At 44.1% G+C, this 26,393-nt stretch overlaps 1 protein-coding gene across 1 annotated transcript; it reads right to left on the reverse strand.

Annotated features, from left to right (window-relative positions):
* On the reverse strand, window positions 1-25,552 carry b3glcta (beta 3-glucosyltransferase a). The gene is made up of 15 exons (XM_067246103.1): window positions 25,414-25,552; window positions 20,243-20,286; window positions 16,327-16,366; window positions 9,634-9,743; window positions 7,606-7,682; window positions 7,168-7,279; window positions 5,520-5,656; window positions 5,360-5,423; window positions 4,658-4,786; window positions 3,908-3,977; window positions 2,870-2,983; window positions 1,477-1,576; window positions 1,100-1,219; window positions 840-984; window positions 1-591 (listed from the first exon to the last, which is right to left on the reverse strand). Exons 1-15 carry the CDS (start codon window positions 25,475-25,477, stop codon window positions 427-429), a joined length of 1,491 nt encoding a protein of 496 aa, XP_067102204.1. The 5' UTR covers window positions 25,478-25,552; the 3' UTR covers window positions 1-426.
* Between the last annotated feature and the right edge of the window lie 841 nt (window positions 25,553-26,393).

Consider the following 26,393-nt stretch of genomic DNA (forward strand, 5'->3'; position numbering starts at 1 on the left):
AAATAAAGAAACTTTTATTATCAAAATGTAACACATTATACAGCGTTATTAACACTGAAATATGCTCTTAAAGTATCTAAATATTGCAAGGGATAGATTTTCTATACCTATACAATAAAATATAGTAAATATTCACAGACAAGATTCATGTTTTAAAACTAAATAACCTAAAATTCAGTTAAAACAGCAAACAAAAAGTTGTTGAACCTCAAGTCATGGACAGAGGCTTGCATGCTCCTTCCTTATGCATCTCTGCAAGATTCACAATATATAAAACATTTACAACAATGAAGGAACCTGGGGACAATTCTTGTCCATGACTTCACGAAATACAGACATTTGCACCTAGACTTGCATATTCTCTCACACACACACACACACACAAACACACGCAGACACACACAGGTGAGTTGTGTGCCTGAATCATTATAACTCCTCCTTAATGCTACCATTTGATCCATCTGTCTTTGTCCTGATATCATCCTTCAGCCACGTATTGAAGACCGCTATGGGGTCGACATTCCAGTGTTTGTGGAAGGAGATGGGGACCTGGTGGGCCAGAAAGTCTTTGGCGTAATCGTCTGGTCGTGCCTGGAGAACACACACACACACACACACACACACACAGAGCAGACCAGTCAGGCCGTGGTATGGAGGGAACTGGACCAGAAATAGACTAACTACAGAAATACAGAGTGAGGGCATTGGCTACATTTACATGAAGACAGCCATTTTGGTAAGCAGACTCTAGCAGCCTAATTAATCGAGCCTACCACATGAATAAGATAGGTAGAGAGAGTGGTGGAAGAAGCTGGAGCCTCAGACAGCGTGACGGTTACCTGGTGGAACAGAGAGCTGTGCGTGATGGGCAGCGCCAGGGCGTTGAGGCACATCCCCAGCACCATGTCGTCAGGAGCGTCGTCACTGTAACACTTACAGCCACTCCTCATCAGCCTGGCCACCGCCTCCCTGCTGAACACCATGCTGGACACAACAGAGGACGACACGGGTGAACACGCCGCGGGGACAAGACGGTGCCGCCGTGTGACGGTGCGAAACGAGTTTAGCGAGAGCGGCGGCGGCGGCGCGGGGGACCCACCCTCCTCCACCGGTGATGTAGCTGTAGCCTCCCTGGCTCAGGCCGTAGCCGTACCTCTCCCCCAGGCACACGGGCTCGGCCGCGTCGTAGCAGCTCAGCAGGGCCTGCAGCCTGGGGAGACTGGAGGAGGGGGGGAACAGAGCACACATCACCCCACACACTCAGGTTACATAGTCAGGCCTCCTCACACGTCCATGGTTTGCATAAGAGTGAATGGGAGATATTTTAGTCCGGCTAGCGTGAACATTGTACTCAGCTACTGTATATGCCGAGCAATTTGGAACCCGAGATAATTAAAGCTTGGTTCATGACGCGTAACAAGTGACATTCAGACAGTGATTGAATCCCTTGTTGTGATGATACAGATGATATCCTACCTGATGAGTGTGTCATCATCCACAATCAGTAGCCAGCTGGTCTCTGGCACTGCATCGCTGACAAATCTCTCCAGGATGGCAAACGTTTTCCCACAATGTCCTGCAAACCAGGGCAGCGATAGTTCAATTCAATGCTTGTAGGTACCAATGGGGGGAGCCATTGGACAAGTCTCCTACGGCAACAGGGCCTTGTGTTCTGTGGCAGGACTACTAAACAGTTGCCTGGGGGAACTGATAGAATCAGAGGCTGCCCTGTCCCACACACTGTTAATCAATGAAACTGGTTAATTCACTTGGCTTGAAAATATGCTACAATATACACAATAAAACTCTCCATTGAAGAAAATCCATAAAGGGCTCTCCTTCATCACTGCAGTAGGCTACATGAGTCATGGTGTTTGATTTACATATCAGCTAAGCATTGAATATTCATAATTACAGTAATTGCTGCCCTTGGAGTCAGTTCAGAGTAGAGGGTGGTGTCTATGGCAGGACCTGCTACACACACTGCAATCTTTAGAGGAAATGGCACTATACAACTTCAATTACACACAATCTCCCGCCAACGGCCAATGAGGCATTCATCTAATCATTATAATGAGAAGACAATGAAAAGGATCGTTTCTGAACTATGAAAGCTTTACAACAGCAGACACGGAGGGCTAAAGTCAATCATGCCTCAACTACTGATGAGTGTAATGTTCTGTTTTGAAGTTTAAAAACTAAAACAACAAATGTTCACAAACAAATCCACAGCCATGGGATTATCAGTTATGAAATGCATAGAGTTATGAAATTGGAAAGAGTTCATATGAAATATGAAATTATATTAAATGATTATCCCTTCCTATTACACAAACCTTTTGCCTGAGGTCTGCCCTTCTACAGCTGGCTGAATGAAAATGACTCAGGTCATTAGACTTGGTAAACAGCGGAAGAGAGCCAACCATTTGGAAATGTGCAGATTGTGGCATAAAACACGACGCTCAATTAACAAATTCATGCATAAACAGCAAAGCAAAACAGATGCACACAATGTACCCAAAGCCTATTGATACAGTACCTCATTATGGTACTCCCAGGGTCATGGTGGGTAGAGACTAACTTCTGTCAGTGTTGGGTACTCCCAGGGTCATGGTGGGTAGAGACTAACCTCTATCAGTGATGGGTACGACCAGGGTCATGGTGGGTAGAGACTAACCTCTCTCAGTGTTGGGTACTCCCAGGGTCATGGTGGGTAGAGACTAACCTCTCTCAGTGATGGGTACGCCCAGGGTCATGGTGGGTAGAGACTAACCTCTGTCAGTGTTGGGTACCCCCAGGTTGATGATGGGTAGAGACTAACCTCTCTCAGTGTTGGGTACCCCCAGGTTGATGATGGGTAGAGACTAACCTCTCTCAGTGTTGGGTACCCCCAGGTTGATGGTGGGTATAGAAGGATCAGCATGGTCGCTGTAGTACTCCAGTAGAGACGCCTCTTTTTCCCAGGTCTTCTTCACCACTGGGACTGCGGCAAGACAGGAGGGAAAATATCAAATCAATACCACACACACACACAGTCCCAACTACACAGTCTACCACACAGTCCTAACTACACAGTGTACAACATAGGCTCAACATACACAGGCAGAGTGACATTACTCATAATTTCATTATTGATTGTAATTGGTCATGTTCTGAACACACACGATATGGAACATTTACTAAGACTTTCATGCTAACCAAAATCTCTCTTGTGCAAAACGGAATTTCCACATGGGTGGAAAGTGGAGTCAATTGGGGGAAATGTTAATGAGAAAATGAGCGCTGTAAAATCAGAGTATGTCTAATGACCTGACAGAGGACACATCAATGATGGCTGTTTGGTAGAGCAGGTCATTTGTCATTTGGATCTAATGCAGAATTTTCAGGATTCTCCTGGCGTCAAACTGCAGCACTTTATCTGTCTCATTAATCTTTTATAGATTTGAGATACTAAAAGCTTATCCAACACCACCATGAAACCCACAGAAACAAGGAGTGAGGAATCCTTTTTAGATGATGTTTGAAAGCTCAGTTGATGTATTCCTGTGTGTTAGGGTCTGACCCGAGCAACTTAAGGGTGTGTTACATGTCATGTCTGGGATCCTCTTCTTCCCTACTTCCCCCACGACGGATGAAGGGAACATGTTTGGAAACATTTATCTCAACACAGACCATGCCACCAGAACCCATACCAAGTAACCCACAAGATATGAAGCAGGTCACAAGAATAAGCACTTAAACAGTCACCCATTTCACACGAGGCTACAAGTGCAGTAAATCCTTCTGAGGACGAGCGACACCCAATGTCTACATGAATATTTCAGAGGAATGTCAACTGTAAATGGCCCCCATCTGTGTCTGAGTCCCCAGTCAGCAAGTTTAGCAGCTCAAATGAGGTGTGACTCACGTCTCTCAGCATGAAACTTTTTGCATGTTTTCACAGCAACAAAAATGTCGTCCTTCTTTGCAGGCTCACCCTTAGATAAAAGCAGAGAGATTGAACCAACATTTACAATATTGCACAGACTTAGGAAGCTGGTTACACATCACACTTAGACGTTCAAATGCACTGGATGAATCTCCACAGCAGGACGATTTGTTTTAATGTTAAATGAGAACTGGCAATTATTAGAATTCACGCCCTCTGGTCTCAGTCTTTTACTCTCTAATGTTGAAAGGATGTCCTGCTCCCTGCTGTCAGTCCTCCTCTGCCTGTTGGGATATGTAGGGAGGGAATGCGGAGGACGTTTTCTATCATCAAACAAGAGGCGGGGAGTTGAGGTAGAAATGAGTGGGGAAAAGGTAGAAGATGTTAAAGGAGCAACCATGGAACAACCTGTTTTCGAGATTGCCTATGAACACATCGGATTGCCTATGAACACATCGGATCCAGACTCTACATCATCAGCAGACGTGATGTGTTTTTCAGGGAAAGTAACACTGTTACTGTACTATACCTAACTAGATTCTACAGGGACGGTTTCCACGACACCCATCATGAAGGAAAAGGACAGATTATATGAGAGGGAGTTGTTCTGTGCTTTTATGACCGTTACAGACAAGCGGTAACGTCGAGCACCAGTACGAGATGCTCTGTGTGGGCTGTCTTCCATCAGGACCCGTGGGAGTGAGAGGTGAGGACGGTCAAGGTACCCACACACAGGGGGAGCCGGCTGAGGAAGGTGGCGCAGTGCTGGGCTCTGGGAGAGTCCTCCGGCTCAGTACACAGCTCGGGCACGGCGGTCAGGCGGAGGCCCTTCCCATCCTCCCAGATGAACAGTGCAATCTACAACACAGCCACATGCCCATGAGCGCCATCTGATACCACATCGCAACAAATGGAAAGAATAGACAGTATTGATTTCCTAATCTTTTTTTTCCCGCCGTGGGATCTCGATGAGTATCGAGAACTGTAATTGAATAAAGTCTTATCGGGACTTCCAGTTCGGAACTCGGCCACTGGTACTGTAACATCTTTAAACCAAAGAGGTGATGAATACTGAGGATAGACGGAGATCAAGCAGAAGCTTTGGTCTCTGAAAGGTTCCATAATAACAGAGGAAGACAGGGAGGAGTCACAAGTACAGAGTGGACATGGACCCACACTGTGGCAGGCAGGATAAACAAGATGACAAATATAAATAAGCTGCCACGCCGCTACGGTGAGAGGACAGGAGACAAATACATACAGGCACTTCAGCTTTGAAGTCTGTTCTGGCTATAACAAGAGGTGCAGGGAACGGAATGGGCAACTGGTTAAAATAAGAAACCGCAGTCACACCAATTATAAATCTGCAGGATAAAATCTACTCGACTGACAATTTTCATCAGAAGGACCCATGCTGGTGTAATAGCTCACCTCGTGCTTCAGGTCGATGGTGAAGTCTGATTTGAGAGGGTCCTCTCTTACTTTCTTTGCAAGCCTGAAATATCAGGTTAGTGTGTGTTAGTCATCTGGAAACCTCTAAAAAGGGCCTTGATTGGCTGTAACAGGAATAGAGGAACAGGAATAGGCTTACCTGTTAATAAGGGGTGTGCTCAGGGCCCAGGACGCAGCAAAGTCGGGGTATTTAAACACTTTGGGATTCTCAGCGAAGGCGTAGTGATGTATGATAGTAGACTCCTCGTCGTAGAGAGGCTTACCGAGGAACCACTCCTGAAGGATGGACACACATCACCAGAACAGCCTGTCATCCTCCACAACACAACACACATTTAGAAGGGTGCATGAAAATTGACTTAGTTTGGCATGCTAACATGCTGACAACGGTTTGCTAATCCTCAGACCCATACCCATCAGACTAAATTCTACATAGATTAGAACACACATTGACTTTGAGACAGCAGATTGAAAATCAATGAAGATGCTGCCAAAAAATATGCACAAGCAAGTCTGGTCAATTGTAATGATCTGGTCTGTCTGTAAGCTAATCAAACAGGATAGGTCTGATGTATCGGCCAAGTTTGTTCTCCCAGATCAGGACCATCGGGGGTGGGGGTGATATACACGTTGTACTTCTACTTTCTCCAATTAGCCAGGAACAACACTAAGGACATTTTCACATTAAATACACTTCTGGACAAGGTTACAATGGGTTATAAATTACAAAGGCCAGGGCAGTTTTACAAGCCTGTGCTGTCAGAGAGTGAGGTGTGCAACGAAGCAAGCCATAAAGACGCTGTAAATATCCCATGTCTTCACAACCATGGCCTGTCTGAGGGTAATGACAATATATTGAATTCCATTCCAGAGAAGTAACAAACCCAATTTGAACCTTCACTGATGTTTCTTGCAGGCTCTGAACATAAAGTGTATGTAATTACCTTAGAATTTTAAATGACTGCTGTTGCTAAAGCTCTCAGCAACACTTTACATTAAGGTTACATTAACTACCATTTAAAGTAAATACATAGCAATACCTATTGTAAAAACATTGTAGCTAGGAAGGATTGATTAGCGCTATATTATTACACAACTCAAACTTGGTATGGGGGAGGTTGTGCTTTCCAGTGCTAATTGGATTTTAATATGGATCTTTTTTTGGTCACACAACCTTCAACTGACCCTTAACATCTACTTACCATGTACACCTGCTCACTCAGCGTATACTTTGCCACATTACATGTTTGTATATAGTTACATAAAAATTAATGTAACCAAATTGTTAAGTGTTTCCCTCTTCTCTAATGCTTTGATAAAAACATCAATTACAGCAAAGAGTTGATTGCAAGCACAGATTATCCACCACACAACAACAACCAATGAACACTTGAAGAAGCTCGACCTGGACTAACTATCTTCTGCTTGGCCTCAGGGCACTGAAAGTAGCATGTGGCAGCACATTACTGCTAAAACCCATTACTTCTGCCAACTGTACATTTGTCCTTTCTCTGCACGGTTTTTTGAATTCCTGTTGTGCCAATGTCTTGCAGCAGTGTAGCTGAGATATTAGTAGCACTCTGCCTGGTAGCGGAGATTAGATTTGTTTTCCCCACTGTGCCTGGTATTTACAGACTGTTCCATGAGTCTGACCACCAAAATACTGTTTACAAGACTACACACTTGATTTTCTGCTGCACTTTTGTACACACACTTGTTTGTATGTCCCTTCGGATAAACATGTCTGCTAAATGACTAGCATGCAATTGCAAAGACGACAAACTTACCTTACTTCTGTCAAAATTCATGAGGACTTGAACAAGTTTGGTCAACCTCACATTGGTTTCCTCCTCCAGGAACAGAATCCAGGAGGAGTTCTTTTTAAAGGTAGAAGATAACCTGGAAGATAACATAAAACCTGGAATCCAATCACTTTATTAATCGCTATGTCGGTTTATCCTAAAAAGTTATTGTGACCTTGCAGCAGTCTTATCAAATGAGGATTTGTCTAAGGGTTAATGGTTGCACGGAACGTGAACCAAAACTCCGGTACATCTTCTTTAACCAAGGCTCGCTCTAGTCTGGGTTTAAATGAGGGCTGCTGACCCTGAAACACGCAAGCAGCTCTGTGAAGGTTGACACAGCCAGGGAGCACCAGCAGCAGTTGCGGAGGTGAGCCTCACTGATGGCTTCTCTCTCAAGACTGACAGCTCAGGAGCACTTACTGAGGAAGCAGAGGTAGGATACTCCAGTCTCCCTCGCTGGCTGACAGACTGTGAAGAAGCAGTACAGTAGGGACGCCCTGCAGACACGCATAGGAAAAGAAGACATTTGCACAAACACCGTCTCACAGCTCTGCTAAGGAGAAGACTTCCCTCACAGTTAATGATGTCACGGAGGCATAAGGCCATCGAGGCCATCACATAACTCGCAGACAGTGGACAAAAAAAAAAGAAATACGACAACAGAATTCAATCTAAATAAAATACTGTAACAGCCATATAGACCCTTTTATTATTATTTACCAGAGTAGAATCACCCTGTCTGCACTATGGAACAAAACCTCCTCTGCGAACTGTCATCGAGCTGAATTACTCACCCGACGTTGGCAGAAACTTGTCTCAAGACAACATTCGCTAGGCTATTAGCAACACGAGGACGTCGATTTTACAGACACCTCTGATCTGCACTTGCCGTTCTCCCAGATACTGGAGATGAGTCTACTGGCATGCAGCTGTGACTACATATGTAACACTTTAATGACTCATCCATGTCTCTGAGAGAGGACACTTGAGCTGAGGAGTCTCTGTGATGCTCCCACGGCCCCCCGAGAACATGCAGAGTCCTAATCAGCACCCGAGAACCCTTCCCTGTGTGGACACGGCCATGATGAACAGCACATGATTGCATTGTGACTCAGGGGAACATAGTGGGGTCAGAGGCCAGCCCGCCATCGAGGAAATACGGGAAGCTGCACTTTTAATCATGAGGGAGACTTACGAGGGCTTTGTCTCCACCTGCACACACGCTGAAGACAGAGTAATGAGATGATCTGAGTGGCTGTCACTGCCTGGCCCTCTCCTGTTCCTCGCAGGGAAGCTCATAAGCCTGCCAGTCTACATCTCATCACCTGGCCCAATACGCACAGATTTCTCCACCACCACTGGAGAGGTAAGTCATAGTCAGCTCATCTCCATTCAAGTTAATTGAAGAAATTGGGTATTGTGAACTGATGCTGTTCTGCTTTATGACTTACCACAAGCATGAGGACATGAGGACGCTAACCAACACCAATGTTGGTTAATATGGGGACGCTTAATCAGCAGAAACTCTTAAGGTAGATGACTGTCGGGGACAGTGTCCATAACCAGGATCTGTTTGAAATGTACATCAATGATGGGAGTCATGTGGCTGAGCGGTTAGAGAATCGGGCTAGTAATCAGAAGGTCGCTAGTTCGATTCCCGGCCGTGTAAAATGACGTTGTGTCCTTGGGCAAGGCACTTCACCCTACTTGCCTCGGGGGAATGTCCCTGTACTTACTGTAAGTCGCTCTGGATAAGACCGTCTGCTAAATGACTAAATGTAATGTAAATGTAATGACCAGGATCTCTCCATCAATAACCAGGATCTCTTTCAAATGTATACCAATGATATGTACATGTTATCTTGAACTCAATAAGAGCTGATGCAGAAAGAAGAAGGAATGGATCCCAGAGATGATCTGAAAATTTCTCTGACAAACAGTGGACAAAGTCATCATTTACTCGACGGAGAGCAAGCCAATTCCCTTCAGTGTCTCAACTGACAATGCCAGAAAACTGGGTCAGAGATGATCTGAAAAACACCCAGTTTGCTCCAGTTTCAGTGTTCAGCTAAATGTACGTTATCTAATAATGTTTTATATATTTACAGGCCATTTGGAGAGGATGTTTAATGAATAGAAACAGAATGTCTGAGGTGATCCTGCAGTCAGCCTCCACCAAAGCAATACTGACACCATGTGGCATCAATACAAACTACAGAAGGGCAGCCTTGTTGGTGCCTTTGTTTGTTTGCACACCTTTTCCTTGTGGGTCTAAATGTGTGTGTGTGTGTGGGGGGGGGGGGGGGGGGTAAAGGTGTGTGGAGGGGTTATGTATGTTTGTGGAGTGAAAGGGTTGTGTGTGTGTGTTTGGGTGGATAGATGGATGGCTTGTTCCGTGTGTGTGTGCGTGTGGAGGGGGTCTGTGTGTGTGGCATATGGCACTGTTACCATAGAGAGGCTCTCCGCCTGGTGGAGCAGATCTGCTCTCCGTCTCTCCGCCTGTCTCACATGGAAGGAGTTTCTCTGGCTCTGGATGACAAACACTATCTCCCGCAGGTCTGAAACACACCACACAACCACAAGGATCAAATCAAAGTGGGTCATTAGATCAGCTAGGATCAGAAAAACAGAACAATTCCTCAGAACTCCATCTGTGTAGAAGAAACTGCACGGTGGTAGAGATGTGTTCATTTGGTGTATCAAACGCTCAAGACACACGCTCTCTCAGGAGCTCTGTTGAGGCTCGGTCATCCCCCCCACCGAGAGCTGCGTTTGGCTACGTGACGAGAAGAGTAAATGGCAGGACAGCAGACTCTGGAGGTTTCTAGAATGATCTTTAGTCAGATGAGTCCTGGTATGCAGTGGCACAACACGCAAGCTGCCGACACAGCAGACAGCCCAGCTGTCGGCCTCTGACTGACACAGCTGCACTGTAAACATTACGGAGTACCCCTCTGCATAATGAGTATGAGATTGACATGGAGCCAGTCAATAACTTCCTGAGGGAGTCCAACAAAGTCGGTTTAACTACCTCTATCACTCTCGGTGGAGTGTACCTTCTCAGTGCGGGTGACATGTTTACATATCATCATAGTCATATTCATAGGCCAATAAAACAAGCTCATTAATGCAGTCTGGCTTCATGTGAACCAACCGACAGAATAGTAATGATGGATCTTGGATCATGTACCACATCAATGGCAATGGACATGAGTGTGTTAAACAAGTCTCCATATTGCCCTCCCAGTCAATACAATCACAGCTGGTGGCTAAGGGATTAAGGGGAGCAAAGCATGCGTGTCATCTTGTTTATCACACTGTTCACTGGAGTTACACCGACCAACTCAACCGAATCCTCGAAGCCATCTTTCACGTACACAATAAACTTCCCAGCACCTCGCTCAGGGAACTGTGACCACAAGGCAGCCATCTGACCCTGGCCTGCCAAGTGGCAGGACCACAGGACGTGTCCAGGCGTGGAGGACAGGAAAACGAAGGGAGCCAAGCTTTTCAAGCCCAGGTGAGCAGGACAAACAGCTCTTGCTGTAATGAGTTGCGGCCTTTCGAGAGCTGGACCTCAACACGTGTTAGCGTGGCCTAAAACAAACACACGTACGCAGCTGGCAAGTCACTCTCCCTTCCTGAAGTTCCAGACATTTTAATTAGCTGGCTAAGTATATCCACGGATTGTAGTCATAAGGGAAGAATTGGCTGTCATAAATCACGATGATCTGCACTGGTGGCGCCATAAAGCTTTCTAATACGGTGCCGAGAAACACTGAACCATTATTCACAGCCCAAACAAGTCACAGCAACTAGTGACAGCACTGTAATCATCCATTCAAGACAGTGTGCTAGACCCCAAGACAAGAGAGAGAGGGGGGAGAGCGAGAGAGATGGAAAGAGAAAGAGGGGAGAGCGAGAGAGAAAGGGGAAAAAAAAGAGAAATATGTGCAGGAAAAGAGCTGACACTGGCAGAATTGGATGCATTGCCTCCTTTTCAATTCTATCACATAACCCATTGCAACGGTGGGCTGAGATATTAGCACTGGGGTCAAGGGTAAACACTGCATCAGTGTCATCCGTTTTAAATTGAGTGTGGGTATGTGCTCGCATGGATCCATGACCCTGGGAAGATTTGCCTGCTAAATCTGATCATGTCCATCTCTAAGACCCTACCCTCTCTCTTTAGAGATCCTTAAACAGGATATATACTCTCAGAAATGCTTAGAGATGATATATTTACTCTTAGAGATCCTTACAGACAGTATTTACTCTTGGAGACCCTTAGACAGAATAGTATTTCACACCGCTAACAACCTCTACATGTCCTTCTCTCTGGCTTCAATGTTTGAGTGTTTGTGCACGCATGCTTGAGAGAAGGAAAGCACAGGCATATTTTGTGTGTTTGTGTGTGAGAGTCAATAAGTCAGCGAGAGAGAGAGAGAGAGAGAGAGAGACACACAGACACACAGACACACAGAGAGAGAGAGAGAGAGAGAGAGAGAGAGAGAGAGAGAGAGAGAGAGAGAGGTGTATGTGTGCGTGAGTGAGTCAATCCGTCGGCGAGAGAGAGGGTGTGTGTGTGTGTGTGTGTGGGGGGGTACTGTGGGAATCACACAGGGATGAGGAAGTGTGTGTGTTAGCCCCGAGGTGCTGTTCTACACCCTCCACCTGATAATGCAAAGCGCAGCAGTAGTAGCAGCTGCCTGAATCTGGCGCAAGGATCAGATAAGCATGATGCCAGTCCCTCACGGTGTGGGTAGCCTAATACCTGAGTCAGAGCGGAGCAGAGTGGAGGTAAAATAAGAACCTAATCAGAGGGAATTCAGAGGCCCAGGCTTCACACTAATGGGTTTCGATTAATCATCACACAACAAGGCAGAGGGGGAGGGAGGAGACATTCTGTTCCAGCTGCTCTTACCTCCTAACCCCATTTTGTTCCACTTCCTGCCCACTCCCCTACAGTAACAATCTCCTTTGTTCCTAATGCCTGACACCCGGGATCTGCCAGGCAAAGCAAGGCGTCAATAAATCGATCGACTTGTGGAGCAAAACATTTTAAACAGCAGCTCGTGCCAAAGACGCTGCAAAGCACTTCTCAATGACAGGAGGAAGCGCTCATGAAACACCCTCTGGCAGAGAGGAATTAAACTGGGGTGAATGACAGAGAAGGCGGTGGGGGAGATAGCAGCCTGGCTCTGGTCATACTAGAAACACATTATTTATTTTTGCCGTGCCGTTGTCTGATCCAAGTACTGGAAAGCATATGAGTCTGGTGTTCTCCTCTTTCCTCCAACCCAATCTGTATTCCACAGGAGGGCCCCACTATAGATAAAAAAGACTGTATCTGCCCTGAGATATATTGGCTGGAATGAGACACAAAGGACTGCTACCCCTTCTCTCCCTTTCAAACCGCATGGAGTCAGCCTTCCAACACTATCATATTGTGCCCAGTAGCAAGCTCTGGGAGGATCTGTAGAGAATGCGTGCTGGTATTTCCTACAACTTCGCGGAATGAAAGAGAGAAAAATACAAGAAGTTAAGCTTCAAAAAGTTCCACAATGTGGATGCTGCAGGTCATCCGTGTACGTGTCTGCGACTGAATGCATGCTCCAATGCTAAATGTAGCATCTTTGTGCATGTGGTGTCTGGTCCCTGCAGTGCCTTCACCTCAGTGACACAAATCAATGCTGACACTTCCTCAAAGCAGGGTGGCAGAGGGGTGGCGGGCTGGAGAGGGGCAGAAGGGCAGAGGGGTGAGGGGCAGAAGAAGGAGGGGGGAAGAAGGAAAAGAGGGTAAGAGATGTGAGGGGCAGAGGGTAGTGGGGGGGGAGGCAGAGGGTAAGAGGGGTGAAGGAAGGAAGAGGCAGCAGAGGGGAGGGGGAGAGGGAAGGGGAGAGAGGTAGAGGGAATGGGTGAGGTAGAAGGGGTGAGGGGCAGAGCTCTGTGCCCCCTGGCCACTCCTGTAGCTCTGTCAACTCCATCAGCGTCAAAGAGCAGGTGTGGGGATTCAGAAAAACAGTCACCTAAGTCCTTACTACAGCCCCAGGCTTCTACAAGAGCTCTCACACACACACACACACACAAGAAGCATCACTTGGAAGAAAAAAGACCACGTATAAGAAAGTGGGTCTTTGACTAGCTATGTGACAGCAAGTTGTTTAGTCTCATAGAAAATTCCAAAGCAAAAGCAAAGAAAATACACAACAAAGCATGGGAATCTGATCAAAGGCACCATTTCAAGAGAAACGGTTTGTTGAAAAATTCCATTCTGCTTCGGCTGTTAAGCTGCAACTCCACAAGTGAGACCATGAAACTGTTTGGAGAACAATGACAGCGTCATTGCACATAGGTAGTTGTCTATCTCCAGCAATCACCGCAGGCGAGAGAGGATGTCAATAGCTCATTTCTATGAGGGGCGAGAATGCATCCTCGCCCAGCTGCTGATTGTGTCGGTGTAAAACCTGTCTCGCTCCAACGACTCACATCATTGGGTTCCCCCTACAGACAAGGCACCCTGGAATATTCTCCATGAAAATCGGCTCCATCTATCCCTGTTTACGTCCGAAAGCTGCATCTCACGCACGGACCTAATCAGGAGCACCGAGCTGCTGTGGGGGGGCCAAACCAGCCATGACCGTCACACCACACAGCACCACAATTTACAATACCAACCCTCAGGGCATGAGAGCATATTCTGTCCAAAAGTACAAATTCAATAAAGCACTATAGGGAGTTGGATTCAGTCAAATTGAATAGAATTAATTTTTACCAAAAGCCATCTGGTCAGCAGTGTGTGTCGTACAATACCTAAGTGAAACGGTTTCCTCTCAGCCTCATATCCATACTGGCTTTTAATTGGCCTGCTTTCAGATCAATCGCGAGCACGGTCTGTTTAACTTTTATCTTACGGTTGGAAAGGTCACTGTTCTAAATACCTCTCTGTGATTTGGAGAGGAGAAAAAGAGAGAAAGGGGACAGAAAAAATAATTAGCTCATTACAATTCCTAGTAATGTACATAAAAAACCTGACTAGTTTCAACACCTGAAGTTCGGAGAGGGTCTTCTGGCTATTTTAATCATGCTCATTATAAATGCTACATTCCACTCTCTGTGGACAACTCTGGTAAAGACTAATGAGTGTTGAAGGCAGCCTTAAACCCCCTACTTTGCATCAATAATTCAGGACCCAGAGGCAATTTAGTTTTAACAGATTCCAAAACCTCACTCCCATCATCAGCCTTAAAACTGCACACCTTTAAATAAGATAACGAAGATCAGGTGATCTCACCAACACGCACTGCACTGTTCTGTTCCAGAGAAGCGGGAACCCCCGGGAACCATGAGAGCAATGGATCCAGCACTGCTGTGTTTCTCATTTATCTCCTTCAGTAGGGTGTGATGTCTTGATGTATGAGATATGCCACAGGTCAGTACAGTTCAGAGATAAGACAGGTTGGTTGGAGTACAGCTAGGAAGGCAGTGAACGATTTTCTCTCGGGATGCACACCAACAAGCACTCTTGACAAGTACTCCCACATTGTTCTGATGATAACGTATGGGCTTTTGAAATGTGTTGACTGTGTGGCTATCTTAAGCTGCTACATATTTCAGGAGAGAGCGGTTGCTGCGCAGTTTGGCTTCTGTCAGCAGGGAAGTACATCTCTCATGTTCTGGCTCGCAGCCATCGCATGGATATGAAACCCCTGATAGGGAGGACAAGGCTGCACTCGATGCTTAGCCACACCTAATTCTCTTAATGGCTATCATCATTTATACAAACACCACGTAGGCCTAGCCTTTACAGAACGTCAAGGTGCAAAACAGGAGAAAATATTCTTCAGAGTAAGTTCGAGGACGAGTAACCATGGTATCCCTGGTATACAGTCAGGGGAAAGTGTGAAGACACTTCCCTACACACTTAGCAGCCATTCTATTAGTAGGTTCTCTCTTCGTGCAGATGCAGCGTTTTTTTTTTCTTTTTCTCGGAAGCACATGAACAACAAACTATATAAAGCCTGCAGCACTGCTGGAGCAATACAATGTCTTGATCTTTGTCCAATGTTTTCCAAAGGATGCCCATAGATGCAAACAAATAAGTAGGCCAGTCCTGCTGTTTGATCTTCACCAAGATGTTTAACAAAGAAAGTCCTGCCTTGATGTGCTGCTTTCATTTATTCATTTCTGGAATTCCAGGCCCACAAACAATACCCCCAGCTCAGACTGGCACTGCCTCCCTGGTATGACAAAGGGAATTACTATGGCACTGCCAGATAGCTTGATCCATTCAGATAACTGTCTGTGTTTGTGTCCTTTGCTAAGGTGCCAAATTAGGGCATTATAAACTTGTTATTGCAGGTCCTTTGTTTCCGTGGTGACCCAGTTGAAAGAGGCAGAGGTCCAGAGACTCCTCTGCAGGTTGAGGAAAATCATTCACAGACGAAGTGCTCTGAAATTGTGCAAGCTCACTCAACCATGAAAGGCGAACACCAGGTCTTCAATCTCACTCTGTTTTTGAGTCTCTACTGTCAAATCAATAATATGAAAACTACGTCTTCAGTCCTTCACTGACGTTTTTGTAAGAAATTGGGATTTATATCGCTTTGCAGGGTTTTTTTAATACCCAATTTTCAGCTGTGATAAAACAAGATATATTTTAAACAGACACCCTATAGAGAGGCCTTTAGAATGAGATGGAGTTATTAAAGCATTTTTACAACTAATTTCACGCATTTAAAGCCTCAGAGAATGTTCCTCCAAACCCTTAGTTTAACTGGTAAGAAAAAGCATATGGCCTCATCTTACTGACATCAATTCCATAATTGAAACAAGAGAATGGGCAAGTTTAAAGCCTCTTTAATTTGTTTATTCCATTGAGTGCCATGCTGGATTACCCTCATTTGCATTGATGCATCTGAAAAAGATGTATCAGATTCCAAACTGTGACCCACATTCAATATCATGGGTCTAGAACCTACACCAAATAAATGAACACGGTAAGAGATATGTCAAATGACTGCATTACTATGAATTGGTTTGACAAATCAATACCATGCACTATTACCTAACAGCTAAATACAGTACAGAACAAGGAAACCATTTGCATCTCTGCCTGCTGGATAAAACTGAAAGACTTACCCAGCTGACTGTCATAGATGACGTCCACCTCATCTTGGCTCTGAAAAGACAGACAGAGAAATAACTTCTTGACATCAAGCATGCAGGTTGGCTCGTCGACATCTTTTCACATCACACGCCAAAACGAACGACTTATAAACAACCGAGAAAAGTAAGTGTGCGACTGACTGACATGTAGCTTAATGAGCGGAGTAAATCAGAGGCTAAGTCATAATTACACTTCCCTATCTCAGCTCGCTAACTTCCTCTTTAAGCTATGCTAAATGTAGAAAACCCCTGTGGGTTCCTAGATAGGAATAATGGATACTACTCCTTGTCATTAGTTCATCCTAATTGTGTGGGCTTTGCGCCTGCGGCTTCGAAGCTCTTTGGCTCGAAGCTCTCGGCTCAATTAAGACTGCTGGTACCACGACTCCTCCAGAGTTGTCAGGCGGTGCTAGCAGCAGACCATGGAGGGATGTGTAAATCAATCACTTCTCAGACAACTTTGAAAAGCTTTCTTTTCACCTCTGTCTTGCAGGAAACATGTTTCAGTCTATGGGGAGAACGTGCTTGTTCTGGCTTTCTCCTACTCTGGAGCTGGGTAGCAGAAGCAGCAGAGTATTAATAGATAATGACAAAGTCAGACATGTTTCTGATTTATGACTACCTCTAGACTAACAATTACTCCACTACCGGGCTCCTGAGGGGAGACCAATTTAAACAAGTCATAAATTCACACACAGAGTCGGGTGTGGCACGTTGTTACTGCACCACTGAGGGGGGCACTGAATCACAGAGCTGGGTGGTGGCCATCGGAGTCAGTTCCAAGCAGAGGAGGCTATCTATTTAAAGTCACTCAAGAGACCACCCATATAACAACAGAGAAAGCGGAGTCATTCGCTCAACTCATTTCCTGTCACAAATGCAGCAACCTGGCACCTGTCATAACAGCACTTTTCCGCCTCACCCACATTTCCCCAACTTCCTTCCTTCTCTGTAATATTCATCAAACCCTTAATGAGGAACTCCGACAGGTATCCACTTGAGGAAGCTGACTAACAGGAAGCTCGGGAAAATGAAGAAGAGATGAACAACAGGAATAAAACATTCCATGATGCTTGTAGGGTCGCAGGCATGCTGAGTTGTCAGAGTTTTGAGCTGATCAGAGTGAGCTGTAAATGTATGCAGGGGAAAACAAGATCACGTTAAGACTGATTTGATTCAGTGCCATCGGTGGGTAAAAAGACATTGCCCTAATTAGGCTCAGTAGTTGGGAGTCAGACCCATGGGTTCTGCCTCATGTTCTCAAACGCTGCTCCTTCTGAAGCCCTGATCCGAAAGAGATGAGTTGGCAGCCTGAGGGCTTTAGAATACTGTATATTCATTGCTTATAAGAAAGAATTCTGCTCAGTTATTGGTCTAAATAAAAAAATATGTGTAACTGACAACTTTAATGGGCACTATTTCCAGCAACAGCAACCAAAAAAAGCCTGTCAGATCAAAACTATAGATACTGGATTGTGATTCACAGAGGAGAAACAGGTCAGCCAGTGACAGTACACATGACTAAACAGAACCATGAATATGCCATTCAACTGGTCCCAAATAGAGTTGGGCCATTCGGACAGAGCCACGAGCTCCAGAATCCTCTGTGTCTCCACCTGCAGTCTTGCTGTCTGCTGCCCCTGCCAGCTGTAGGAGATGCTCTTCCCTCCCTCCTGCCCGCCCTCCCTCCCTCCCAGCAGCACTAAGCTGCAGAGAAGCAGCTCTGCCATCGAGGGAATCCAGGTGACCACTTTGATGAATTCATTCATTAGAAGGCTGCGAGTAAATAGACAGAATCTGTTTGTGTTTGAGTGAGTGTGTGTCTCCTGTCATTTTTGTCTTCCTGTTTTTCACAGTATTGTAGACAAGCTGTGACAGGGAGTAAAAGAAAGAAAACGCCTCACACTGTCCCTCCAACTGAACGAGGCAGAGAATACAGATCCAGACAACCTTGACCCCTCCCTCCCTCCCTCCCCCAGTGACTAGACTGTACTGTCACACACAGATACACATCTGTGCTCAAGGCTTATTAATAGACTGTAATTTCAGACAAGCAATTAAACACTTGAATACCTCCTTGATCAGGCAAAACCTTCTCTCATATTGTAGGGGTCACTCTATAAAGAGAGCCTTCGGGGTACAGAATAGCAGTACTGCTGATACGAGAAAGGCAGTCAAATATTTTGGAAGTGAAAAGCAAATCTCCCAGAGGCCATTCATGATCAATTTCAGGAATGCAACTCCTCTGAGTGGGCCACACACCGTGTTTCAGTAAATGGTTTTATAGACAGTGGCAGCGAGCGCTAAGGTCAAGTCTAGCAGAGTTTTCATCATTACTGATGGAAGAATTGTTCTCAGCTCAAGGAGCGTGCTCTTCGTGGTCTCTCTCTGCCACTGCACTCAGGTACTGCTCCTTGTAAGCAGGGCTCCCAGTAATCCAATCTGACAAGGAGCTGTCAGCCATTTTAAGGAGGGGGTCCTAAAAAACCTAGTAGTGTTGAAACGAGATTACACTGAATCCACACTATTCAACCTATCTGGGAGGCTTAGACAAATCTCTTAGGAGGAGAAAATTCTTCAGTGACCATCACCCTATGCTGAGAGTGCCTTCGATGTGACAAAAACACACCCACACACAGAGACAAATTAAAATTCAAATGGACTTCACCCTTGCATCCCGGGCAGTGGAGAGATCCGTGTCAATATTTAATTGGGGTTAAAGGAGACTCGGGCACATCTTCCTGAACCTGTTTAATAAGTGCTATTCCATCAAGGGTCCACACTGAGACTATTCTCAGATCCCTGGTTCTGATTGGCCGGGATGTTACAAGCAGGGCAAGGCTGGCTTCCTGCCCCTTGTGCCCCATCTACAATCACCCGTCACCTGAGGGCTCTGGCAGCAGAGGCCCATCATGTAACATTACCACTCTGCTCTGTGACTGAATTATTTATTATACAGGCCTGCTAGACTTCCAGAACTCCAGAACCTCTACTGAGGTGAATGATACAAGCTGATAGGATTCATTTATTTTTGTTATGAATTACGTTTCAATTATGTGTTTTTATCCCTGTCATTAAGATTGGCAGGAGACTAATCTTGCGTCACTGTATTTTACAGTATGTGGATCACACGGCCTACTTACTTTTTTGCGTTCATGTTTTGGGGCAGCAAAAACGAGAAGTGGCAGAGCACTGAATTTAAAGCACAGACAGTTTGAGTGAAGCAAAAGACCTTAGTAGTGAAGCAAAAGATCTTTGAAGTTGAAATCAGTGGTCAAAGTGTGTCTGAGGTCTACAGCTCCTGGTGACTATGCCAGTGATGCTGTCTCAGGATACCTCTCCCATCCTTTACACTGTACAGCAGCTGTTGACTAGTGAATTGTTTCTGCCCCACACCATTTTAAACTGCAAGATGAAAAGGAGTAAATTAAGTATTAAATCAGAGAGGTGGAAACGCCTGACAGGTAAACAGGAGAAAATATCTTCCAGAGAGAGTGGTGTAAAGCTAAACACCTCAACCAAAAGCATGTCAAATGGTTCTCTCAGCCTGAAACTATTAGAGCAACTGAACATGCTCATGATTTATTAAGACGCAAGTTCAGAGAATAGCAAGAGCAACAAAATCATCCTACAGGCAGAGAAGAAAAGGTATGGATTGGTATTGGATTGCAAAGATTTGCTGCTGTAACCTAGGGGAAAGGGGAGTGGGGGATCAACCCAAAGAAGCATAGGTTTTATTTTGGTTTCTCTGGAAGTGAAGCCTTTAACAGGAGTAGGGAAACTGGGACTGGATAAGAAGCATACTAATTAGCAATACACTAGTCACAGTCCATTAAGGTTCAGTGAAATTAGCATAGGACCATGATGCAGTGCAGCAGAGCGTCCTTACCTGAGATCCCTCTCTGGAGCTTCCAACTGCAATTGTGACAGCAACTAAAAAACAAGCAAAACATAAAAAAACATTTTATGTTATGAATATTAACACCAAAATTCAGACCATCTCTCAACAGCAGACATAGACTTGATTACATGGATAACAAACCATATTTGCCTGAGAGGCTTGCCCATGTCTTCTGAACAACTGAGTAAGACATTACAAAGAGTCCCCCATGGAAAACTGTTTGATAAAATGATGTTGAGTCTCATCTTCGAGAAAAGGTTCGTTAACGTGAGATTTAAAAGTAGCCTTAGGGAGCCTTTCATGTCTTAGCTGGGGTTTTTGATGGAATGCTGCACACCGGTCATTGTTGAAAGCTTACAATTAGAGCAGAGAGAGTTTCTGTCTAATCATAATTATTGATTCTGAGGCTAGAAGGCCCTCACATGAGGATTCCAAATCAATACATACTGGAGCATCAGAGCACAGCTTTTCCATTCTGGTCCACATTAAATCAAGCCTGAGTAACGGTCTAGTTTACAACATGATCTGTAAGTAGCAGATGAGGCTTAGGAGGCAAACATCTTTGTGATGCATGTTGAAACGTGTTCTTTACGCTGCAGATAAGTCTCTGTGGCATGAAATAGGTATTGAAAAACACTTATGATGACCATGAATAATTTCAACCACACCTGGGATTTTATGTTAACTGTCATTTAACAGCTTTATGTCCATCTGTCAGACATACGTATTTATTGTTTTTTTTGTTTGATGGACCTGTAAAATTCTGCTCCACAATTAATTGGTCTTAAAATAACACCAACAAGTGGTACTAATTCACAGGTTTTAGTCATTCTTGGTTAAAAACAAGGTCTTAAGAAGAACCCACTATCAGATAAAGGAATTACATGAAGACCTGAAATAAAACAAAAGGACCAAATTCACACAATTAAAATACAGAATCACAACGAGTGCAGCCATAGTCAGGCTAATTAGTCCAAAACAGGAACATGGACGGGTTTCAATGAAAGCAAAGCAGCCTCCAGAGTTAGGCTAAAGATCAGAAATCAACAGGAGGCTGACTCAAAGACAAACTGGCTGTTTACTGCTTACCAGACAGGAGAAAGTAATTCCAGAAACACTCTAAAGCCTTAACCTTCACAAACATCGATGTCTCAGTACGCTCTCCTCAGCTGACAACACTCACGCCTGAGAAGCCCACAGGTGCTGGACAGCTGTGGAGCCAAGGACACGTCTACTACTGAGAACCTTTCATGGATGTTGTGGATTAAATGTTTTATTGGTGGATAAAGAATTTGTTTATCGTGTGGGTCCTCTGCTCTCCAGATTAAGATACATTTTAGGTCTTCATTTATAAGAAGAAAAGACACTTTAAATTGAAGCCAATTTCTAAATCAGGAATTGAAGAACCAATAAACTAAATGGAACCAAGTCTGGTTCAGAAACAAGAAACCAGTCAATTCCACTGAATGAAAAATACTGAATGAATAACGTTAAAGAAATGAGTTGCCCCCTAAATCCTTGCAGACAGACTGCATTCTCATCTGGTCTCCAGGACTCTGTCAGAGAGGATTAAAAATGCAACATTTGGCTTAAAACAAGGAAGTATTCCTACAGGAATACTTCCAAGTTCACAACACATTCTGCTACATCTGTCACAAACTTGCCATCTTTCATGAAAGTCCCTGGAGTAAGATGAAAAGAAGGCAAGAGAAAGCCTTTTGCAAACACTCGTGCACAGCCTACACAAAGCCACAAGCACTGCTGTGAGGACATTCTCCAGGACCCCCAGCCCCCCCACACCACCCTCTGTGCATAATTAGTGTTGTTCTCTACAATGTCTCCAAATGAGCTACAATAAGAGCACTCCCTGGCTTTGATTTTAGCCACAAGGCTACAAGGCAGAAGCAAGTGAGTCCATGTGCTCTTTGTGCAGTTTTGTCAGTCATTATAGTTCCCATTATTGTTCATGCGGCCATGGGTCCTTGAGCATCAATTAAATGTATTTTGCCAGATTATGACTACAAAGCTTATTCAACAGGCTGCCGTCTCTTTCACGAAGGAATTTTTTCTCTTTCATAATGGTAGCCTAATCATTTATTTAAGTTAAAACATTGATTCATTTTATGAGAAACACTACAATAGTTGCATGAATACATTGATCCTGAGCTAATTAGAAAGATGAGCACTGGCTTCAAATATTTTATACAATGTGTGGTCTAACACAAACTACTAATTCCACGATAGTCATAAACCATGATATCACAACATGTAAGCTGAGGCTTCTCCAAATGGTTATCAAATACTGTTAAACCACAAAAATTACCATCCAAAAAGGAAATGTCACAAAGCTACACTTCATTACGAACTTAGTTCAACAACTCATTAGGCTAGTGGTTTGGAATGAACCCAAAATGTCAGTCTGCTCAATACAACATAAAGGTAGAAATGGAAGAAAAATTCAGCTAGCACAGATAATCTTATACAGACCTCTTAAAGGACCAGAGGAAGAGACTACATGAACTAAACATCCAATTAGAATTGAAATTAACATTTAGCAGACATGCAAGGAAACTAATCAACACCTGTTTGAGATACTGTGCTGTTCTTTTGCCTATCAACACTGTGAGACTTGTAGATTCCTCAACATAACATGTGGCTGGTGCTCTCCGCCTTCATTTGCCAACGGCTGTCTACCCCAGGCCAAATCCCAGAACTGACTGCCTCTGATAAGCAGGGCCAAGCTGCAGCTCCACCAGAGCCAAGAGATTTCATGCTGCCCCAGTGTGCCTCCAGCTCTACCATGCTGCCCAAGTGTGTCAGCTGGTGCTTTTGCTGCTTACCTCTCACTCTGACATTTTTTTGTTTGTAATTTAGTTCAGAATTTGTTGAAGTTACAGTCACAATACAAACAGCGAATGAAAAAGGGAATCCTGAAAGAAATGATTTCAAAATGTAAAAAATATACACTATATACTCTATAGCAGCCATTCCTGACCTTTTCCACATTGTGGCCCAGTTGCGTAGCTCAAATATTTTTGCTGCCTCCCAACACATCTGTTCACTTAATTCGGCTTATCACACATGTTAACAACACCACGGCAGCCAAACAGCTCGCTTTCACTGCAACATTTATTTGAGCGATCAAAGAAGACAAAGTGTCCATCATCAGGCCAGGCAAGGTCTAGATCTTCCGGTGAAGTCAGAAACGTGACTTTTAATAACCGTAACAGGTTATGTTAACCCTTGGCTATTGCTCTTCTTCTCACTTTTTTTCATCAACTGATAACACGTCGCCCTTACAGAGATCTCTCCCGTTTCCAGATTTTTGTTAAAAACTGAGAAAGACATGTTACATTGCATTATCCATAGGGAACAAACATGACAGACCAATTATTTATGTGAGTTAACATTAACGACTAGAAAGCAAGCTGACAGAGTATTGTAATGTAGTAAACATTGTTAGCTAGCCAGCCTAGCTAACGTTACTGCTCAAATCCAAGATGGCTAGAGCTAGCCTAGCTACTTTTATTGTATGAGTTAGATTAACCTTACCTTCGTAAATGTCGATGTGGCTCGAAACGTACAATTTGAACCCCTTTTCCCTTTCTCTTGAAGGACAGCAACATATAATCCTACATACATTGTTGATTGTCATTTTGGGGAGAAAACCCAAACTCTTCGTAAAATACAGCTTTGAGAAAGAACGTAACTGCACGCTACCGGAACTTGTTGTCCTGGTTTATGCTATATGCGGAAGTGATGCAGGCATAGTGGATTGAAGTGGGCGTATGCAAGTTAAGGCGGAAATGTCAGTTGGTCTTATGTCAATGAGCCAAGCATAACTTTTGGCGTTTCGATCATGATGAATTAAAGGCAAAATGTAATTTTAAAATTAGTAAGAATTTTGATAGGCAAGTCATTTAGCAACAGTATATATACATATTTTGATATGTATTCATTTTTCAAACTTTAGTTTTCATTGGTTTGGTGACCCACCTGTATTACACTAGCGGACCACAAGTGGGCCACGGCCCACAGGTTGGGAATCTTTGAGCTATAGAATAGCCTACTTATATAATAGCCCAACATACACTCTCTACATTCCCTGTTGAGAACACACAGTATTGTTAAACTAGCTTATTTTATGAGGTAAAAGGAAATGCCTTTGTGGACGGGTAAGATGGAGCATGAAAATATGGCGTCCCCCTGCTGATGATAGCCTAATGATGAATTGTGGGGTCAAGGTGGGGAATATAAAATCATATAGTCTAGGTGATGATGAAAGTAGGTCATTGTCACTAGTAATTAATAGGCACACTCAAAGCTAAGCAGATAGGCTCATTTACAAATAGCAAGCTCATCTCACAAGGTCTAAATGAAAGGCTCAGGGACAGAAGGTAAGAACTTATAGGCTATACTTTCAAAAGGAGGACGAAGGCTCACATCCATCTCCTGCCTAAGCAATGCGCCTTAGGCACATAACTAGAAGAACGAATAACCTAGTAGCCAACCGCGTTGGAAATCAAATTCTTCAACATAAACTACAGTAGGTTGGTGCTCAGTAATCTAATCACATGTCAGTTTAAAGTCAGTCTATTCTTCTTCTTCACATTTGATATAGGGTAATGATTAGGACAGTTTGTCATCTACTTTTTCATTTTTGTTACAGTTATAATGTAAATAGCGTCCTTTTTTGCAAGCTATCAGCTCCTGAAAGAGTTGCTGCCTTGGAAGTCCCATTCAGAGCAGCGCTATTGGCATTAAACTTACATGAATGTCCATACACTACTTGCAAAAGTATGTCAATATTCGTATTGGCAACATGCAGAATAGCTAGATACAGTTAGAAACGTACAGTGGGCATACTATTGTCCATGCAACCACAAAACCTAGCCTATGAAGTTTTAAAGAATACTTTCCACTTTAAATGTATGGTGGTGACAAGTATAATGTTACGTCTGCTAACACAATTTGCATAAACGCTTTTAAACCCGGAATTTCATTTACATCAAAACAGAAAACACAGTCAATATAGCGAGTTAGCTCAAACAGAAATGAGCAACACGGTGTGCCTGAACTGGACAAGACTTCAGCCTACGCAGCCCACTGTGTTTATGTCAGGAAGAGGAATGATAACTTTACAGATGTAAAATACTCACAGAGTGACAGAAAAATGAAATAGAAAAACACTTTGTTTCCGACATCATGGTTTCCTGGTACCATCCTTAAAGACTACGATGCTGGTCTAAAAGAACTGTGCTGACAGCGCCGCTAAATCTGTCTCTGACAGTGTTCGGATTCGGAATGGAATGTTTCCTTTTCCTTGCGGAGAACAGGGAGAGTGCGATCAGTCATCGCTGATTTTACGTGGCTCAGGCACGCACTCTAGTGGCTAAAAACGTTCGACTAATTCATAAGGTAGTAATTTGATAAAAAGAGAAAGCCACACCACACGTATTCCGAAAAAGCACAGCTTACTTTATTTTTAATACCGGGACAGTTTGGTCGAGTTCAATTGCACGTGCAGAACGTGATTTCTTAGGTTATTAGCTCCTGCCAGTATGCGGGTAGCCTACTTCAGATTGATGAACAACATAACATCAAGTAGGGGAGATTAATGTCTGTCTTCTTGAAACGTCCTCGATTCACTATCCAATGAAACATTAATAAAACCTGTAGGTTTCTTTCTTTCTTGTTGCCTAGAATACAAACAGGACCTACAGTCCCAAGGCTTGTAAACAGAAAAACAAGAATTGGTCTTCAAATAGGACAGTCCAGGTCCCAGTCCCATTCTCCAGCAGAAGTGTAACTCCAGAAACTAATAAGCAGCAACTCAACTAAAACTTCCTTACAGAATTGAGTTGTTCATACATGTTATGGTTATTAAGGCTTATGATCTGGAGGGGAAGAGCTACTTATTGTAAAGGATCTTGGGCCTGATTAGGGGAGCTGTGATGTCAGTTCCCCAAGACACTGGCTCAGCTGCCAATGTCTGAATTCAAATCTAATTGAATAGCTCCATTTACAAGCAATGTCACAGGGAGCTTCACCTATACCAACCTAAAACCCTGGGATAGCCTATTACCGAAGGATGTTATTGTAGCCCTTGTACCTCATGTAAATGAAGCAGAGGCATGCC

This window comes from Osmerus mordax, chromosome 11, assembly GCF_038355195.1.
Source record: "Osmerus mordax isolate fOsmMor3 chromosome 11, fOsmMor3.pri, whole genome shotgun sequence".
NCBI lineage: Eukaryota > Metazoa > Chordata > Actinopteri > Osmeriformes > Osmeridae > Osmerus > Osmerus mordax.

What these genes read in the sequence shown, in the direction of transcription:
- b3glcta (XM_067246103.1), bottom strand. Translation starts at nt 25,477, where the DNA reads ATGGTACCAGGAAACCATGATGTCGGAAACAAAGTGTTTTTCTATTTC. An exon ending in TGAATTTTGACAGAAGTAAG is followed by an intron (nt 5,657 to 7,167) that starts GTAAGTTTGTCG and finishes TCCATCCTTCAG; the next exon opens with GAGTGGTTCCTCGGTAAGCC. An exon ending in TCAGCCGGCTCCCCCTGTGT is followed by an intron (nt 3,978 to 4,657) that starts GTGGGTACCTTG and finishes CTTTTATCTAAG; the next exon opens with GGTGAGCCTGCAAAGAAGGA.